The 18,995-nt window shown below is 35.7% G+C and overlaps 1 protein-coding gene across 1 annotated transcript in view; it reads left to right on the top strand.

Annotated features, from left to right (window-relative positions):
• Positions 1-1,202: 1,202 nt before the first annotated feature.
• Positions 1,203-18,995, top strand: part of SLC38A11 (solute carrier family 38 member 11) — a 47,560-nt gene continuing 29,767 nt past the window's right edge. The window contains exons 1-6 of the mRNA XM_063428625.1: positions 1,203-1,299; positions 4,443-4,563; positions 4,806-4,880; positions 9,581-9,715; positions 15,301-15,366; positions 18,101-18,207. Of these exons, the coding sequence (XP_063284695.1) occupies positions 1,261-1,299; positions 4,443-4,563; positions 4,806-4,880; positions 9,581-9,715; positions 15,301-15,366; positions 18,101-18,207 (543 nt within the window). The 5' untranslated portion in view covers positions 1,203-1,260. The remainder of the gene's footprint in view (positions 1,300-4,442; positions 4,564-4,805; positions 4,881-9,580; positions 9,716-15,300; positions 15,367-18,100; positions 18,208-18,995) is intronic.

Genomic DNA, 18,995 nt, shown 5'->3' with positions numbered 1-18,995 from the left:
TGCCTCTTCCCTGTCTGTCTCCTTTTCCTCTTCTCCTGCCCCTCTCTTGCTCGTTGCCCCCCTTCCAGCCTCTCTGCATGTCTCTTTCTCTCCACAGCCCCATTTGTGTGTCCCTTCCTCCAGACCCACATGGTCCTCATTCCCTCAGCCCTCCATGTGTCTCATTCCCCCAGCCCACCCATGTGTCGCATTTCGCCAGCCTTCTCATGTTTCTCATTCTCCCAGCCCTCTCATGTGTCTCATTCTCACAGCCCCCCATGTGTCTCATTCTTCCAGACCCCCATGTGTCTCATTCCCACAGCCCCCCATGTGTCTCATTCCCACAGCCCCCCATGTGTCTCATTCCCACAGCCCCCCATGTGTCTCATTCCCACAGCCCCTCATTTCCTCTCCTCTCTACCCCATACTCTTACCCGCCAGTGTTAATTTTGGCAAAACATTTTAATTTAGTCATAGTCTTTTGACTAGAAAGCCATTTCAGCTTTAGTTATATTTTAGTCATCTGAATTGTTTTTGTTTTAGCTGACTAAATCTCAAAAATGTTAGTCGACGAAATTAGCACTGCATGTGGTGACTCTTGTGGCATCATTTGTATGAGAATAATACTAAGAAATTCAGCAGATATACAAACACAATTTACTTGACTTATGACATAGCTAAAAAATGATAAAGTTGAGTTTTACATATTCCTTTGCAAAAGTCTCTGTAGACCACATACGCACAAAAAAAACAGCAACGTCATTTTTATTATATAACCAGGTGAAAAAAAACAGTCACACACACACACACACACATACACAGAAACCCACACACACACACACACACGCACAATCATATACATTTATATACATTTATCAAGGTAAAATTGTAGTTTACTTTCTTTTCATCTGAACAAACACTATGATTTTATTTCCAGTATAGTTACAAAAATTATCCTTGTTCATTACGTGGCCTCTCCTTTTACTGCCTTTATGTTCCCTGCTTGGGTTATTAGATTATATATTTTATCAGAAAAAAACAGTTACATAATGACCTGGTTTTTATGTCTGGGAAATGCTTTTGTCATTGGATGATGAATTTGCCTGTGCTAAGAATCCCCTTCAAGGCAATGTTATAGATTGAGAAACCAGTCTCTGGCACTGTGCGTCCCAGAGGTCTATCAGTGCCTCAAGTCCAAGGAACTTCACATTAGCCAGAAAAGGATGGAACTAAATTATTGCTTTAATATTTAACATTCTGTTTTAAGAAGAATACATAGAGATGGAATCTACACAATCACAAAGTGACTGGGTGGAGCAGGTATGATTTTAATACAATATTCTTATTTAAATGGTGTGCAAATATTGAAGTAACAAAATGTATTCAAATAGATCTTCTTTGGAAGGGTTACGTAAGTCCAGTGTTTTAGAAGTCAAATTATTTAATTGTTTATTCACTGAAGTAAAAATAACTTTTTTTTATACATAACTATTCTGTCTATGGTTATAGCAGTAAGACCAAACAAAGCACCATGGTTTGTGTGTTATGAACTCTGTGACTGATTTTTCTCATTTGTTCAATAAGATAATCATATACACCACTCCACTCATATTTAATGAAATAGTCTTTGTTTCTTCCAATTGATGGGGGTTCCATGTGGAATTTACCCTTTTTATAAAGTAGAATTTGTTTGATTCCCTTTAATTAATATGTGGCTAGTTTCAAACCCTTCTGTTCTTGTTCTGCTATTTTTGGAATTAAAATGTTTCCTTCTTCAACATTTTAATATCTCAGTACATACAAATACAATATTTTACCAGACTTGGTTCAGTTGGAATATCTAAAATAGTAAAACATAAAACACAGAAACATAGGGTAATATTGTTTAAAAAAAATGTGCAAGTATTATGTGTAACTGGTTAAACTCACATATTGCTGAGTCACTTTAACAAGCTGACTCAGACTTAGGGCTTGTATGGAGATGACATTTCTCGACTTTGGACGTCCTGTATCAATTATGGTGGGTCCGCGCTGGAAGTACTCTTTTAAATCACTCCAGAAGGCAGGATAATTAATAATTAATTAAAAGAAAGGACATTTTAACCTGTATTTTATAAGAGCCTATTTGTATGAAGTTATTTTATAATAAAGCTACATTGTATTGGATCCTGCCTTCTGGAGTGATTTAAAAGAGTACTTCCAGCGCGGACCCATCAAAATTGAAACAGGACGTCCAAAGTCGAGAAATGTCATCTCCATACAAGCCCTAAGTCTGAGTCAGCTTGTTAAAGTGACTCAGCAATATGTGAGTTTAACCAGTTACACATAATACTTGCACATTTTTTAAACAATATTACCCTATGTTTCTGTGTTTTATGTTTTACTATTTTAGATATTCCAACTGAACCAAGTCTGGTAAAATATTGTATTTGTATGTACTGAGTGCTCTCACCACAATTCTATTTTTCACTATATTGATTTTTTGTGTGTTGGAGTGGTTCACACTAGGTGATAGTAGCACCAAAAGTATACCTTGTTTTCCAAATAATTTTTATTTGTATATTTTAATATCTCAATATATTTTAAAATTGGTGCAAACACTGGTTTGACCTAGAAACATTGTATAAAAAAATGAAATGAACAAATATGCAAATGTAAGTGATGGGAGTGGCACCATGTCAAAGTTACTATAAGTGATCAGAGACAATACAATTCTAGTAACTGTCTGGGCCACTAGATAAGTTAATGCATGTATCAACACACCCGTAATTGTCTATAGATGATCATTTTGGACATGTCAGGCATTAAACAGTGAACAATCAACTTGGCATTGGCTCCCTACCGGGACTCAGTAGGTGATCCTGATATCAATGTCACCAAGCCAGGACTATAAACTACTGTGCCTATTAATGTCTGTGTATATCTAGGCCTAGATTTATCAGCAGGCAGGATAGATCCACACTAAATACACCCATGTAATGGAGATCTCTACAACGGCACTTCAAATTGTATTTATTTTTAATATCGCCATCCTCTCCTTACCGAAACCGGCACATCTCCAGGTGCATTACTAGGAAATGAGTGGGTATGGCCTTCTCCACAATATATGACTCCTCCTTAGTGATCTAATGCAGTGGGCAGCATTTGGTCTTTTTGAGACACCTGAGCACTGGGTGAGACTTTTTTTAAAATGCATATTTTTCTGAGGTCACTTGAGAATCTTGTACCCACAGGCACAAAAGCTGAGACCTGAGAGGGTTAGTGGGATTTGGAGTGAAATAAAGAACTAAAAAGTAACAGGGGCAGGGGAGTCATGAAAGAGATTTGGAACTGGGTAAGATGTACTCCAGAATTTAAATTTAGAGAGATAAAGTCCCTCAGTGGTTCTACTTTACTGACAGAACAGTTCTATACCTGAGTGCCAAATCAATGAACAGTAAAAATGCCCAAGTCAATTAGAAACATTGTCTAATTCAGCTTTTCTTTCTGTCTCCTCATATTATAACCCCCTTTCTATATAAGCTATAACAGAGTGCTGGAACGTTTGACTATACCACAGGTTGACCTATGCGGACAAAAAAGTGGCAATATTAGAGCTCCACTAAACTTTCTTAAGCCTATACCCTAGGTTTACAACAAGTAAGAGTGGTCAGATGATATGACAACATATTCAAGTAACCATGATTTCTATCCAAACAGACTCATGATAAGTAAACAGAGTGAGTAATGTAAAACAAGATTTCATTTTTTTTTTTTTTATTCACGGGAGCAGATAAAGAGTTTTAATAGATTATCACATTAGTTATATTTCATAATTATCCTTATAAACATTTAAATTAATGCAAAGAATGGATAAAAACCATACATACCTCTCACGTGAATAGAAAAGCATTGTATATTTCATGAGATCCTATGGAGCAGGAGTGACAAGAGTTCTTGCCTGCCGACGTCTGAGGCACAAAAATGTTTCCAAAAAAGAACAACACTGAACAACACTGAACAACCTCTTGGCTGTGCAAAAATACCAACAGCAGTCATGGTACTTCTGCAGTGATCTGATTATGAGTGGATGTCTGGTTGGCTAGGGAAGAGCATGTCTAAACCTGGTACCCACTGCCCCCTGGTACTCACCACTGCCACGAACATTCCCCCTGCCCTGACCATATCCTCACCCTTCCTTATTCCAAGGTCAAATATGGAAATGTTGCCATTTCCTTACCTACAATAAAGTACTTTGTGCTACAACTGAGGCTTGGCCCAGGTTCTCTAGAAGTTATGTAGATGCTGTCTCCAGAATGTGTGGCACATGTAGGGATATAAATACACAAAACATCTTAATAACATGATTTAAAGTTACAACGTGATCTCAAGAATTCTGTTAACAACTTAGCACTTAGCACTTTCTATATTTTTTTTAGGTTGGATAAAGGGTTTAAATGCCTGTAATGTTTTCTTTTTTGCAGGTCGAAATGGATGATAGAAAATTACTTGTTGACAAAGAGGAGAAAAATAAAAAAACAACAAGTAATGTATTCTGGGCAGGTTTTAATCTAATCAACTCCATACTTGGTACTGGGATGATAGGTAAGAATCAGTATCAATGTGCGTTTCCTTCTATGAGAAATTCAACTTGGCTAATGGATTTATAAAGCATTATTAATTATGTTTTTTATTATTATATAAATAATATATGCATTCATGAGTAAATATGTCCATGAATCAGGTACATTGTATGTGCCTTCTGTGAGTAAGGTTATATATGGGGCGCTTACCTTTTTGCCAATAATGAATGTAATTTTCAGAACTCCTTGTATTTTTGTTTTCAGGTTTACCCTATTCTATGAAACTGGCAGGATTTCCATTTGGACTTCTGCTTTTAGTAGGGGTGGCATATGTAACCGGTAAGTCATCATTTTACAGTATGTACCAGTCAGTGGCAGAACAAATGTAGAGAGGGCCCTGGTGCAAGAAAAAAAATTGGGGCTTCTGTCTAGTGCAAGAGTGGCCAAAAGGTAGATCCCCATCTATGGTACAATTCCAACATTGCTAGGGGATCTACTATTTGCCATCCTTGCAGGGTTGTATTTGTTAGCATTTTTGTGTGTGTTTGAATGTAAGCATGTGTTTGTACAAAGTATACATGTGCATGTAAGGGTGTATTTTTAGGTACTGTTGCAATTGAAATGCAGTGGTGTACTTCTGTGTAGTGTTTGCATTTGAATGCAGGTGTGTGTTTGTATGTAATATTTGTGTTAGATTGCAGGAGTGTGTTTGCATGTTGTATTGGTGTTTGATTGCTTGGATGTATGCATATGCACACAGTATACATACATACTTATACAGATATACATACTGTGATCCTTGTCAGCAGGTAGCACGGTCCTCTATGGCAAAAACATGCACAGTCCTTTAATTCAACTTCATCCTGGCACTTTATTTGCAAATCCACACAGGATCCAGCAGTAAATGAAAACATAAATATAACAGGTTTCTCCTTTAAACAAAAACCTAGCTCGTATGAGCACTGACTCACTTCAGGTTCCCTATCTCTCAGGGGTTAACGTTAAACTAGAACAAAAACATATCTTGGGGTTGCACCAGCCTTATTAGAGAACAACACTGCACTCCAACACTCAGTCACCTTGACTTCTTTCCTTTCTGCACTCCAGTGCGCTCAGCTAGCCTGCTGCTTTCCTTTTGCACTCCCAGTGCTCCAAGACAGCCTTGACTGCTTCCCTTTCTGCACTCCAAGTGCCTAGTCTCCTTGACTCTCTCTCTGGAGAGAACAGCCTCTCTCCTACCTGCTTCCTGGGAGGAAGCCAGCAATCCACATTTACCTGCCTAGCAGGGAGGGGTTTATTCCCACTGCTACAGCTGATTATCTGCAGCTGAGCAGTGGGTTGGAGACAGTCCAAAAAACCCTGGCCTGGATCTATGTCTCCCAAGAAAACCACAATAACTGTGGAGTGAAGCATTGGCCCACCCTTCTCTCCAAATGCTCCACCCCAGGGGTCCATAACTAAACATAGCTTTGTGTTGTACAACACACAAACTACATATACTCCCCCTGGGGCTAAATGGCCTCTCTGCCTTCACTTTATCACAATACACATTAACACACAGATGCATATAAACACACGACATATGAAATTCATATGCACACTGACACATACACACTTAGATACACACAGCAACACACGCACTCCGACACATGCACACACTGACATTTACAGCCTGACACACAGATGCACAGCCGAAGACACAGATGCACAGCACACAAAAAGACACCTAGATACACACACAGATACATACACACACAAAGACACATACATATACACATATACACTGTACACACAATCTGATATCCACACAGACACATATATATTATAATGTTTACATTTGCAGCTACTGTCCTGTTAGCATACCTTTTTTTGTGCAGGAGGTTGGCTTGCCTGAGGTCCTGCTAGCAGAGGCTGACGGAAGCAAGTGTGAGACTCACTCTTGCTTCTCTTCCTCTAAGCTGCAGCCTGTAATCCTCCTCCTTCTGCGTGGCGCTCTCTATTTAAGCTCGGAGGAAGTGTCTGCCTTTCACTTCTTCCCAGCCAGCTGATGCTACAGGGGCCTGGTCCTATTTCTAAAGGGCAGGGCTGAACCCATAAAGAAATAAAACCCATCGGGTGACTCTAAGTACATGGGCTTCCCGATGGGCCCCCAAAGTGTGCGGGCCCCGGTACAACCAGTGTGCAGCAGTAGTTTTGCCACTGGAACCAGTGCTGTATGGAAAAGTATATGAAATTAACTTGATATGTCCATATCCTCTTGGGAACCAAGGAAACAAATTGTCTTTCAATATGCCCATTTTTCATGAAAAGGAAGAGGAAGTTCCCAGCATTCCAGCCTATCACACGACATATCACTGGAAAGCCCAGGATGTTCTCTTTACATTACAGCAGGGATTGATAGAGTAGCTCAAAAGAATAAAAAGGAGATGCATGTGAAGGAAATGCCCAGTACAGAGGACACAAGTTAATGGACTGGGTCTCAGGAGAATATATGGTCCCACCCTAATAAGATTTTGTATTGTGGCATAGTGCCCACTTTGAAGAATCGGAAAAGATCTTTGCCTTACATATGCTTGCTTTATTAATCTTGTGTCTCACCCAAAGTATAAATAAGAATCTGGATTTTGGACTTTTGATCATGATTATTGAGGCAGCAGCTATACTTTACTAGTAGGCCCACGAATACCTTCAAAGTTATGTGTAAGATATTTATATGGTAGTAGGTACCAAATCATATCTTGTTCATCCAGGCTTGTGTCAATGTCTTTTACACTTTATGTATATACATTTTATTATATTAGGTTGCCTACCCTATGTGTAGAGTGAAAATGTACCCCTTCTTATTGCCTAAACCCCTATTGTGTTATTTAGCCACTCACTTCACATATAGTTTAATTCAATGTATTTTATTTACAATTTCTTATCACCCTATGTGTGATTTAAGTTCAATTAGCAGAGCAGGAGATACAAATTGCTATAGTAAACACACTTTGCTGTCACATCTGATTGAAAATGGAACATCAGTGGCTAGGGCTGCATAAACAGAAACAAAAAGAAACAACAACAAAAATGCTCCTACATGGCAGAGAATTAAGCAGTGGCGTGCAGCGGAATGATCTGTACACTAAAATTGCTTTTCATTAATCTAAAGGTGATTCTTAGAGCATTCTTATGAAAATGTTGGCTGTTATGACTCAATTCAGCAAAAAGTCATTTTAACCTAAGTGAATATTTTCAAATGTTCTTCCATACTATCACAATGGATATTTTCATAATGAGATAAACTTTTCTATAATTTCTCTCAAAATTCATTTACCTGCAATAGACAGTGTTACACTTATAAATACAAATACATAAGAATAAGTTGAAGTCATAAACAGATTAAACTTTATATAGTATTTTTTTTTGCTTACATTTATTTACAAATACATTTTTCAATATAAGAACCGCATTTGTTTTTAAATGCATGTATGTTTGGTGGATAAATATCAAATTACTTTTTAAATCCTAAAATGGATATCCGGACAACATCCTCTGCTTATCTGTAAGCTGTTTTGCTTAAGGGAATATTTGGTGTATGTTGTACCATACAAACATTTTTGTAAAGAAATTAGTCTGCTTTTAAATGAATTAACTGAACATAACTAAGCTGTAGTTTTGCCATCTGTGCACCCTGAAGGCACTGGCTTCCAAGACCAGAATACAATAAAAAATGTTTTAGTGTTGAAAGCGTTTTAATTAGTAGCTGGTTAACCTCAGACACTAGGTGTAAAATGTTATCAAAATGTTGACGTTAACTAAAACGTAAGTTGTGTGGATGACCTTGTGGGGAGATCGAAGGGGTAATCCTAAAATTGTGGTTTTTAGGTTTCATTTTGCATGGTGCATCATGGGAACACTAGCATCTAGAGTAATGCATGCATGACAAGATCATTGGTTTTCCAGTCAATATGGCAAGTGCATCCATAGATAAGTATTTTTTTTATATTTTGAATTTTTATTGAAAATAAAGTTGATATAAGATAATTTGCACGTGAATGACATACATTAAGGTTGTATTATATTACAATAGTTTTGTTTACAATGGAACATTGGTTACAATATTGTGTGTGTATATATATATAGATAGATATAATTTAAAAAAAATACCGGCACTCTAGGCTTTGCTGATTTTATTAGCAGTCAATCCAGAACGGTCAACATTTCAGCTCCCGGTCGGAGCTTTCATCAGGACACAAAAAATAAATATATATATATATATATATATATATATATATATATATATATATATAGTCATATCAATAGTAGGTTTACTATGTATGATGTTTTTGTTTGTTTTTTAAGTCAAAATGGTATGCCAATAAATTGTCTGAGTATACGTTTCATTGAATGAATATTAAGATAAAGGAAATACATGTATTTAGATCATTTAGATAAGAGATTATGTTATATAGGTATGTGAAATTGTTAAATATGTTTACAAAAGTAATATAGTTATGTATATGTAGTGTGTATATTCACTATTTATTAAGCTAAAGTAAATCTGTTACTATTTAACATGATAGAGTCTACGATATGTGTCATTATTTGATGTATTGATCGTATTTGTTTTTGTTGGCATGTAAGGTGTAGATAAAGTGGATGTCCGTGTTTTTGGTAGTATGTTGTTAATTAGTATAATATATCTGGTCAGACAGGGTTTTAATCAATATAATGCAATCATAGAGATTATCTAACATAATTATTAAGTTATGTATTGTGGGGTATTTAGATATAATGGGATTTACTAAATATTCTCTATTTTAGGTATAGTGAAATAAGTTTAACCGATATAATTTCTTTCAATTTCATTTTCTTATTTTCATATATAAGTAGTTTGCCATGTTTTTATCAACTCCTCCTGATGTTGGGTTTTCATTCAAATATACTGAAAGGTCCTCGTCCATTACACAATGCCTGGAGAAAAATATAAGTAAAAGTTATTTTTGAAACACAAATAGACATTAGTTTAATAGCATGTGCTCTTCTCTCTTTGTCAGATTACTCTATGATAATGTTGATTAAAGGCGGAGCGATGTCTGGAACCACCACATACCAGTCTCTGGTCAGTAGGACATTTGGACTTCCTGGGTATCTTTTTCTATCGGTTTTACAATTTTTATATCCATTTGCTGGTAAGAATTATGGTTTGAAGTCATTTAATATAAAAATATCTAACAATTTATGATGTTATTGTCATGCGTGACATTTTCAGTTGTATTAATTCAATATCATTTTTTATTGAAAAGAGGAACAGAGCATTACTTGATTTGTTTCTCTGTAATGGCATGCAATGTCGTGCTCAATCATACAGACATCTAGAACATTACTTTTTAACCATTTACAGATAGAGCTTCAGTTTGCTTGTTTTGTACTTACAGACCAAAGCAATTTTGTCAATTTTGGATTTGGGTGTGTTCAACTGCAATTTCCATATTTCTCAGTTATTGCATCAACACATATTAATTCATTTTTTTTAAATTAATTTGTTTAAGGGCAAAAGGGGATTTAATTTGATGTGAAATATACATGTATGAATTCTCATTTATTTTAAACAATCCCCCCAAAAATTATAAAAACATTTGCACTGTTTTGACAATATTAATGTGTACATAATTAGTGTAGCTTAAGAGAACTAATTCGGAAAATATGTATTTATTTTGCCTGATTGGCAGAGTTCGTCATATGTCTAGGATTTCTGTTTATATTTGGTAGGAATGGGTCACAAAATATAAGGAATAAAATACAATGATAATATGGAAAGATTTCAGAATTTGTTTTGTGTCTTCGAAGTTTAATACTAAATAGACATCACATAAAAAAAGATTGTAAACATCAGATATTTACCTAAGGGTATTTTTGCACTTTTTATGTAGTAATTTAACTGCCAATTTCTGTTAAAAATTGTAGTAAAATTAATTCATTAATTCCCCCCCCCCCCCCCCCGTTTTACATGTAAACATACATAACAAGGTTTTTTTTTTGTTTTTTTTGTTTTTTTAAATTCTTTATTTTTGGTTTGTTAGCATGAGGTATAATACATATGTGCTGGTATTGCCACGATAGCAGTGACCGGCTACTTGAAAGTGCCATAGATGTGGCATTGTACAAGATTGTTATACATGTTCAACTTTAGGTAAAACTTTAGCATACAAGGTAAACGCCTAGATTGGCACGTCAGCAGTGTAGGTGTGAAGGGGGGGCCTCTCAGTCAGTTGTCCCTATGTGTCAGGGCCTTGATCCGTCTGGAGTGAATTCCCCTATGTGCGTCCAAGGTTTCGTCGGCATTGTGCTGCTCATGGTGGGTTTCATTGTATGAAGGTTGTGTGGCTGCCTTTTCTAGATTAACGTGGGTTTTGGCGTTTGGGTAGTTTGTTGTGTGTGTCTTGCGCGTGGTGGTGAGGGCCGTTACGTCGGCTTTGTAAGGGCTCCTTTCCGTCCGTCTCCCTCCACGAGTCACTACAGGGTTTCCTGTGCTTAAATGCCTACCTTCTCAGCGCGGATGTATTTGTGCGTGGTATAACGTCAGCGGGCCTGGTTATGGCTCGTCTGATAGCCTGTTAGTGTGTAGTCGTGTGAGTGTTGTAAGGGAGCAGGATTAGGTTTGAAAGCCTTTGGTAAATGTTAAACAAGCAACAGAAAATAAAATAAAAATGAACGTTAGCAAACACTGAAGTTGTGGTTTTTAAGTCCATAGGGATCTCGTGCGGTGTTCTCTCTCGTTCCGACCATTGTAATGGGGTTATTGCTGTCGCGGTTTACTCCGCTTCTTCTCCGCTCCGGTGCTGTTCCCCTGTTCTGCTTCTCCTCCGGTCGCGCCCAGGGCCTCCCTTCTCTCCATCTCAGAGGGCAGTGCCTGTAGTCGCTGCAGGTCTTGTAGGAATTTTGTGGGATCATCCTCCGCTGTCAGGGAGAGGACCGTGTCTTTGAGGGTCACCACCAATGTGCCCATTGTTCCCCAGCGGTATCGGATACCTTGCTCTCTCAGTTGGCTGGTTATGGGTGCGAGCTTTCTTCTCTCCATCAGGGTGGTGAATGGGAGGTCATCGAAGACTCTGATGTTGTGGTTCTTGATGATGGTGGTGGGCGATTTTCTGGAGTGGGCCATAAGTGTCACCTTAACGGAGACATCTCGAGTGATGGAAATAATGTCTCTAGGGGCATCTGCTGGGGCGGTCGGTGCCTTACGGATTCTAAAGGCTTCCGTTATCGGCCGTGCCTCTCCGTCTCTCTTTGCCCCCATGGACTCCGCGACTTCATTAGTGAACTCTAGTAAGGCTTCCGGGCCTACTTCTTCTGGGGCTCACCGGATGCGCACATTCTTTCTTCGGTGGCGTGTTTCCATGGAGGTGACCGTACGGGTAAGGCTTTTAATTTTGTGCGATAGCGTCTCCATCTTTATTCTTGTCTCCGTGAGTAAGGAGTTTCTGTGTTGTTCAGGTTTTTTTTAATGTTTATTTCATAAACTGGATGTGTGCTACTCCTGCATAAAACTCTAAACTGTGTCATCTGAGTACAATACCCCATTGTATGCCTTTGCCAGTAGCCTGTGAAGCTATAATTCCATACAATAAACATAACCAGTTCACGTTTTGCAGTTAGAATTTTGATAGATTGATTTGATAAATCTATGTCTCATTTTTTGGCGCATTATAGCAGTTTGACTGTTCAAATTACCACACAAAGGCCTACCATTTGTCAATGTGGACACTCCATTGTATCTCATATGGTATATGTCTTAATGAGCCTCATTTTTTTCACCACTACATGTAAAAGTTTGTGGTAAAAAGTTTTTTTCACCATGGTTTTGTTACATAAACATTGCATTTTTTTTTTGCTGGGCATTTTGTAAGTCTGATACGGGCCACTATGATCTACACCCCCCCCCCCCCTCCCCCACCGCCCTAAATTATGCTCAGCTAACTCATCTAAGTAAATTTAATACACCAATACGACTTTGCCACTTGTGAAGTTACAATGCCATTTAGGAGACATGACTACTTTAGTTATTATAGTTTGATATATGGATTTGTTGGGCCTATGGCTCATTTAGGGTTATTGTGGTAGTTCACAGTTCTAATTACCCCATAAATACATACCATTTGCACATTTTATACTTAAGGGTATGTACTATGGTATATTCTAAGCCTTATTGCACAGACATGTTTCACCAATTTCTTTCAAAGTTAATGGTATGGTATTTTTTTTACATTGCACATTGCAATTTAGTGGTTTATATTGTAAACAATATGTGCTATTGTAATAGACATCACTGAATTGCTGAATTGTGCTGAACTATTTCTCTATCATTCAGAGTGCCCCCCCTTTGCATATACATTTCTGTTAAAATATGGGGTTGAATTAACAACCTGCCCACTGCAGAGTTATGGGTTTTTTAATGGCAAATTAAAAGTGCATTTTGCATAAAATGTGATTTGAGCTTTATTGTGGTGCCTTATTCCTAACTTTTTATTTTTCAAGATTTTAGTGTTCATTTTTTATTTTATAATTTTTGAATACCTGTAGTTTTGCTGCAAATTTTTTAAATCTAAGGTGTGTCATAAAATTCTTAAACTGTACTCCGCAAAATCTCCTGAGTACAATAATACCCTAAATGTATTTATTTGCAAAGTAGCAATCCCAATCCTAAACATAACCCTAATCCTAAACATAATCCGAATACTTATCCTAGCAATAATGTTAGAAATATTCCCCCCTGCTGATGTCAGCAAAGTATTCCCTTGCTGGCTGAAATCCTAACCCTAATCATTGCACTTAACTTTGAGGCTAACCCTATCCCAAATTAGCATATTAGCACAATCCTAAATTTAATCCTAAAACTAATCCTAGCAATAGTGTTAGAATGATTCCTTCTGCTGATGTCAACATCCAAGTGAATTCCTTACAGTGAAGAGTACTCTGCATTATACACTAGCAGCAAGAGAGGGTCTATTTCCCTCTCTGCTGCTAAATTGTATTGTGTCAAGTTGTAATAAGTTTGTCATACTATGATTTAAATCTCCCCTCCAGCCACGACTATTTGCAGTGATCACGCATGCTGCTCAGCGATGATCATCCTCTGCAGCCGATGATCATGTGACTTGCAGGGAGACTGAATTGTGTTCCCTCAGCCCCACAGGACTGTGGTTGTACTGAGATGTTCAGACATGGTGATCTAAAGGGTTGTGTACAGCATTCACTTTGAGTGCTGCACACAGTTTATCAGTCAGCTTGGAACCCCTAAATTTGACCCTAACTGACTCATTCACTTTGAGTGCTGCATACAGTTTATCAGTCAGCTTAGAGCCCCTAATTCTGACCCTGACTGGTGGAGAGAAGCCTCAGGTATCGATAGTACTTATTTTATGAAGTTTATATTTTATGTTTTCACAAAAATAAAATAACTTCGATGTGTTCTATTACCCCTAGTAATAAATTATATTAAACTATAACAAACAATTGAACTTAAATAACATACAAAGCTACAGAAACCTCAGATAGCCTTCCTTAAAATGAAATGTTACCTAGACAAAAGCTAGTCCAAAAGGAGTAATTATCTTATCATCCCAATTTTTACTGTAATTATATGCGTAAAACCTCCAATAACTCGTCTAAACATAAAATAAATCCACATATTATTTTTGAACTTTTATCTAGTGAAAATGAGCTTAGCACACAAACCAAAATATTAAACTCACAAATCATTGTCTTGGTGTTTACATTTCTTTGTCACCATGATTTTGCCCACACTATGATTAATCTGAATGATATAATTATTACCATCAAACTAGGGTACTGTTAGCTTGGGGCCATTTATGTTTAATGTCCCTGAAACCTTTTCTTGGGTGGATGCAATTGGATTTTGGCTAGAGTACAGCATTTATCAACCAACCAAGGCCTGCAGCTGGTGAACGCTGTACTAGCAATTATATTTTTAAGCTAATATCCTGTTCCATTTTGCATAATTATTCACTTTTTCAAGATTCATGCAGCACCATTCTTTTTCATGAACAGCTAAAGAGCAATTTTCTGCTTTTTAGCCTAAATGATGCAATGTTTGTTATACACTTGAATAACCAAGAAGTTGTCCCTCGGGCACAATTATATATGCATTGGCAGAACTGTTTAAGAGATGTTAGAATCCCTTCACCAAATTATTACAATATTGGTAGCTAGAAGTACGTAATATTTTAAAAAATATATATATATATTTTAATTATAATGTATATGTGTCTCTAATCATATTTTTTTCTTTAAAAAAATAAAAACGTACAAAGCATGTTATAGATTTTATAAAATGAGCCTACGATAAACTCTGTCAAACTGATTTCATTTTTGCAAGATTTTTCACTAAAACATAAACTGTGAATTCACCAGGAAATTGATAACTCTAGGCCCAAATACCTGATATAAAACATGTCTAATTTGGAGACTTTTTCACATATATAAATATTTGAAATTCCATGGTCAGTTCTCCACAATTTCTCATTTATTTCATCCCAATTTATAATTTGTATTATTTATTTTAGTGGTTTTAAAAGTGTAATACCAAGTGAATGTGTAAAAAAAAAAGTGCTTATACCAAGTAAACAAATTAGAATTTAGCAGCTAATACATCTATGTGGATACTAATCCTGTGACCGACACCAACAACACTGTAATTAAAACTGTAATTAAACGTTTTTTAAAGAGTGCTATTGGTTTTTTTTTTTTCTTACAGCAATGGTTAGCTATAACATAATTACAGGAGATATTTTGCCTAAAATATTCCTGCAGATTCCTGGAGGTGAGTAACATTGAACGTTGTATAAATAGAATTTGAATTTTGGTGTGATAAGTGAAGTTTAATTTTCATTTCTTTCCCTTACTCTGTACCATGATGTTAATGTGTAAATGTTATATTTACTAATCAGTCATATATGGTGAATTAAAAAAAAAAACAAAAAAACTAACCATCAAGAAGAATGTAAAAGGCAACCTAGCTATTTTGCCTAGAATTTCCAAGTCAGTTGTGGATTGACCATAACTAATTTTTTTACAAAAGGAAATTATTTTCTAGTTCAGCTGTCTGCATTTTTTTGTTTTTCAGAACTATGACTTTTTTGGTGTTGACAATTAAAAGGACACTATAGGCACCAAAACAACTTTAGCTTAATGAAGTGGTTTTGGTGTATAGATGATGCCCCTGCTGTCTCACTGCTTAATTATCTACCATTAAAAAAGTTATATCACTTTGCTCCTGTTTATTCATCCCTAATCACACCTCTCCTGGCTGTAACTCACAGCTTGCATTGGAAAATATGGTGTATTTTTCAATCAGATGTTAATTTACTCTCAAAAATCAGATCCACATGTGACTTGTTAGTGAATTTGTGCAAATATATAAAAAATTATAATGAAAAAAATATATATAATAAAAACAACTTAACTTCTAGGTACACAGCTTACCAAGGTTATCTTCCCAAATGATAACCAATAGACATATATATATAGCATGTTATAGATTTTATAAAATATATATATTGTGAAATGTTAAGTGATTCTGCTAGTGCACCTAACAAAGATGTTAACTTACTCTTGGTCTAGAAGGCTTTTAACAGATCAGGAGATTAGAAATTCTAAATTAAACAGAATGTGCAATAGAAGAATTACATTAGACATTAGATGACTCTTTACAGGAAGTGTTTAGGAAGACTGTGTAAGTCACATGCAGGGAGGTGTGACTAGGGCTGTACAAATGGAGTGACTTAACTCCTAAATGGCAAAGTATAGAGCAGTGAGACTGTAGGGCTATGATCTATACACCAAAACTGCTTCATTAACTAAATTTGTTTCCGTGCCTATAGTGTCCCTTTAATGTTTATTCACAATATTCGAATGGTTGGTGAATGAACACTCAGGTTTTATTAAAATAGGCATATAATATAAACAAATAAGCAACCTACAATACATCCATTACATTTGAAACCATAAAACATGTTTCCTGTGCAAAAAATAATAATAATTTTGAATGCATCTTACTATAAACAAACATAGCTGCCAACAACAGAAATTTATTTTTCAGAGTTATTTTCTGATTTGCTGATCAATACGTATGCCATTTAATTTAAAACGTGTCAAGTTTTTTTCTAAACAAGAAAAATATTGTGATAATAGGAACTAGTATCATGCTCATTGTTATATAAAACATATCATACATTGCCATGGAGCATTATTACACATAAAAATATCACCTCCTCGAGGAAAGACAGACAGCAGGTTAGGAAATAGGAAAAAACCACATCGAAAAAGGTTGCCCGCTACAGAGAGATTTGTACAAGGTATGGAGAGACATTGCAGCTTCATTTCTTCTACCTGCCCGATACTCCCTGTAACAATAAGAGAGAACATAAGAGTTAAAAATAAACAGACTGAGCAGTTAATTAGGAAGAGATGAGGTGCATGCTTGAAATTAAGTTTCAAGCACAAAAGACAGGATATTAAATTATGTCTGTGTATCGAAATTTTCTTAAAAATATTGATCTAATTAGAAAAACTGACAGTGCAGTATGCAGAAAATTAACTTACAAACTACTGATTCATGTAAACATTTAATGAATGATCTACAAATTCTCACCATTGGCAATATTTGTTCAATTGTTATATTCAGCAATTTTGAATGCATGGTGTATTCTGGCGCCATCCAGTGGCATTTTTTTGGGTTTGCAGTTTTATGAAGTGAGAGCAAATCAAGGAGACAATTCTGACTTCCAGTTGTTTTGTGGGTCTCCTTTGAACCCCTGCTCATTTTTATTTTTTTTATTTTTTGATTTAAAAAATAAATAAATAAAAAAAATCTCTAGAGAATCAACATATCTCGTTGTTCTGTAAAGAGGACCAAAAGAAGACATAAACCACAAAAAAAAAATCAAATAACGACAACAAGGTAAATATAACAAAACTGGAGATGAAAAAAAAGCCCTTTACAAATACGTGTGTGATCAGGAACAATTCATGAGCTCTTTGTAAATACTGTAAGCAGATAATCTAAACAAATCCAATTGCCCCGAATGACATTTTGAATGCTGACTTTTAAGCTGCACATTTTGGAGTTTTGTATAATCCTTTTATTGTACAAAATAGAGAACAAACACAGAATATTTGGTGCTTTGACTGATATGCACTTGCTTTACTGCTTATTAAGACTTTAATATTTATATAAGACACACCAGCACTTGCACTCCTACATTGTTTTAGTAAGCAACATAATAGTTAGGTTTAATATATCACTAAGTATAATAACAAACAAACAAACACGTATTTAAAAAGAATATAAAATAAATAAAAATTAAATAAAATGAAATTAAAAATCTGGTTCAAATCAGCTATTTTCCTATTACAGATTTAGTTGTGATTCTCAAACGTTACCTGACCACATTAACCAATCCAGTGAATAACCCCTATTGAGAATTTTGTTTATGTTTTGTCTTACTTGCTATTGATTCAGATAAATAAAAACAAACCTTTATTGCGTCTTTCAGTTACTCCAGAAAGCATCCTTGCTGATCGTCATTTTGCTATCTTGCTTACTACAGTCATAATAACGTTACCAATTGCCTTATATAGGAATATGGAAAAACTAGGAAAGGTACGGTACAATGTTTTATTTATTATTATTGTTATTTACTATTATCTTAATTTGTATCTTTTTTTTTACTGTAGTATTCAAGCCTCACTTTACTTTTACACAATGAAAAGTTCATATTTGCTATTCATCTTCGAGACAGCCAGCTTGGCTATAGAACTTTAGCAGGATTCAAATGAATTCAGGGCAATACGCTTCCCAGGTAAAGATAAGTGTTAGATTTGAACAGAACATACTACAAAAGAGTCAGAAACTCATAGAGAAACAGGAATAGATGGACTGCACTTCATTCTATCACAAAGTACATTCAAAAGTAAATAAACTTTGACTCTGCTCCAAGTACTGTTCTACCTGCAAAACACAATCATAATTAGACGTGTGCATGGTGAAAGAATCAGTGTTCTGTACAATATATACATAAGATAATATTTGCAGTGTACTGCGAAATAAGTACATTAAATTGTTATGTACATATTTATTAGTATACCACCGTTTGGTTCACAGATCAAGAGAGAAATAGAGAGAAAAAGTGGAGCATTAATAAATCTATAATTTATATATTTATTTATTTATTTATATTTATTGAAGATATATCAATAGATTTTTTTACTCCTCTTGCCCTCTGTTGTTCACTTCTCACTTAATTTATAGATAAAAACATTTAGTGGCTGTCCGCTAGACATCAATCATCATTTTTCCATCAATCGTCTGTTTTTTTTGGCAACACTGGCGTTAATGCCAAATCATGAATCGGAACAAACACGCTCGTCCATTGTGCAAGTTGTTTGTTT

This window comes from Pelobates fuscus, chromosome 8 (genome assembly GCF_036172605.1).
Source record: "Pelobates fuscus isolate aPelFus1 chromosome 8, aPelFus1.pri, whole genome shotgun sequence".
Lineage (NCBI taxonomy): Eukaryota > Metazoa > Chordata > Amphibia > Anura > Pelobatidae > Pelobates > Pelobates fuscus.
Note: the sequence above shows the minus strand (reverse complement) of the source record. Positions and strands in the feature narration are given on the sequence as shown.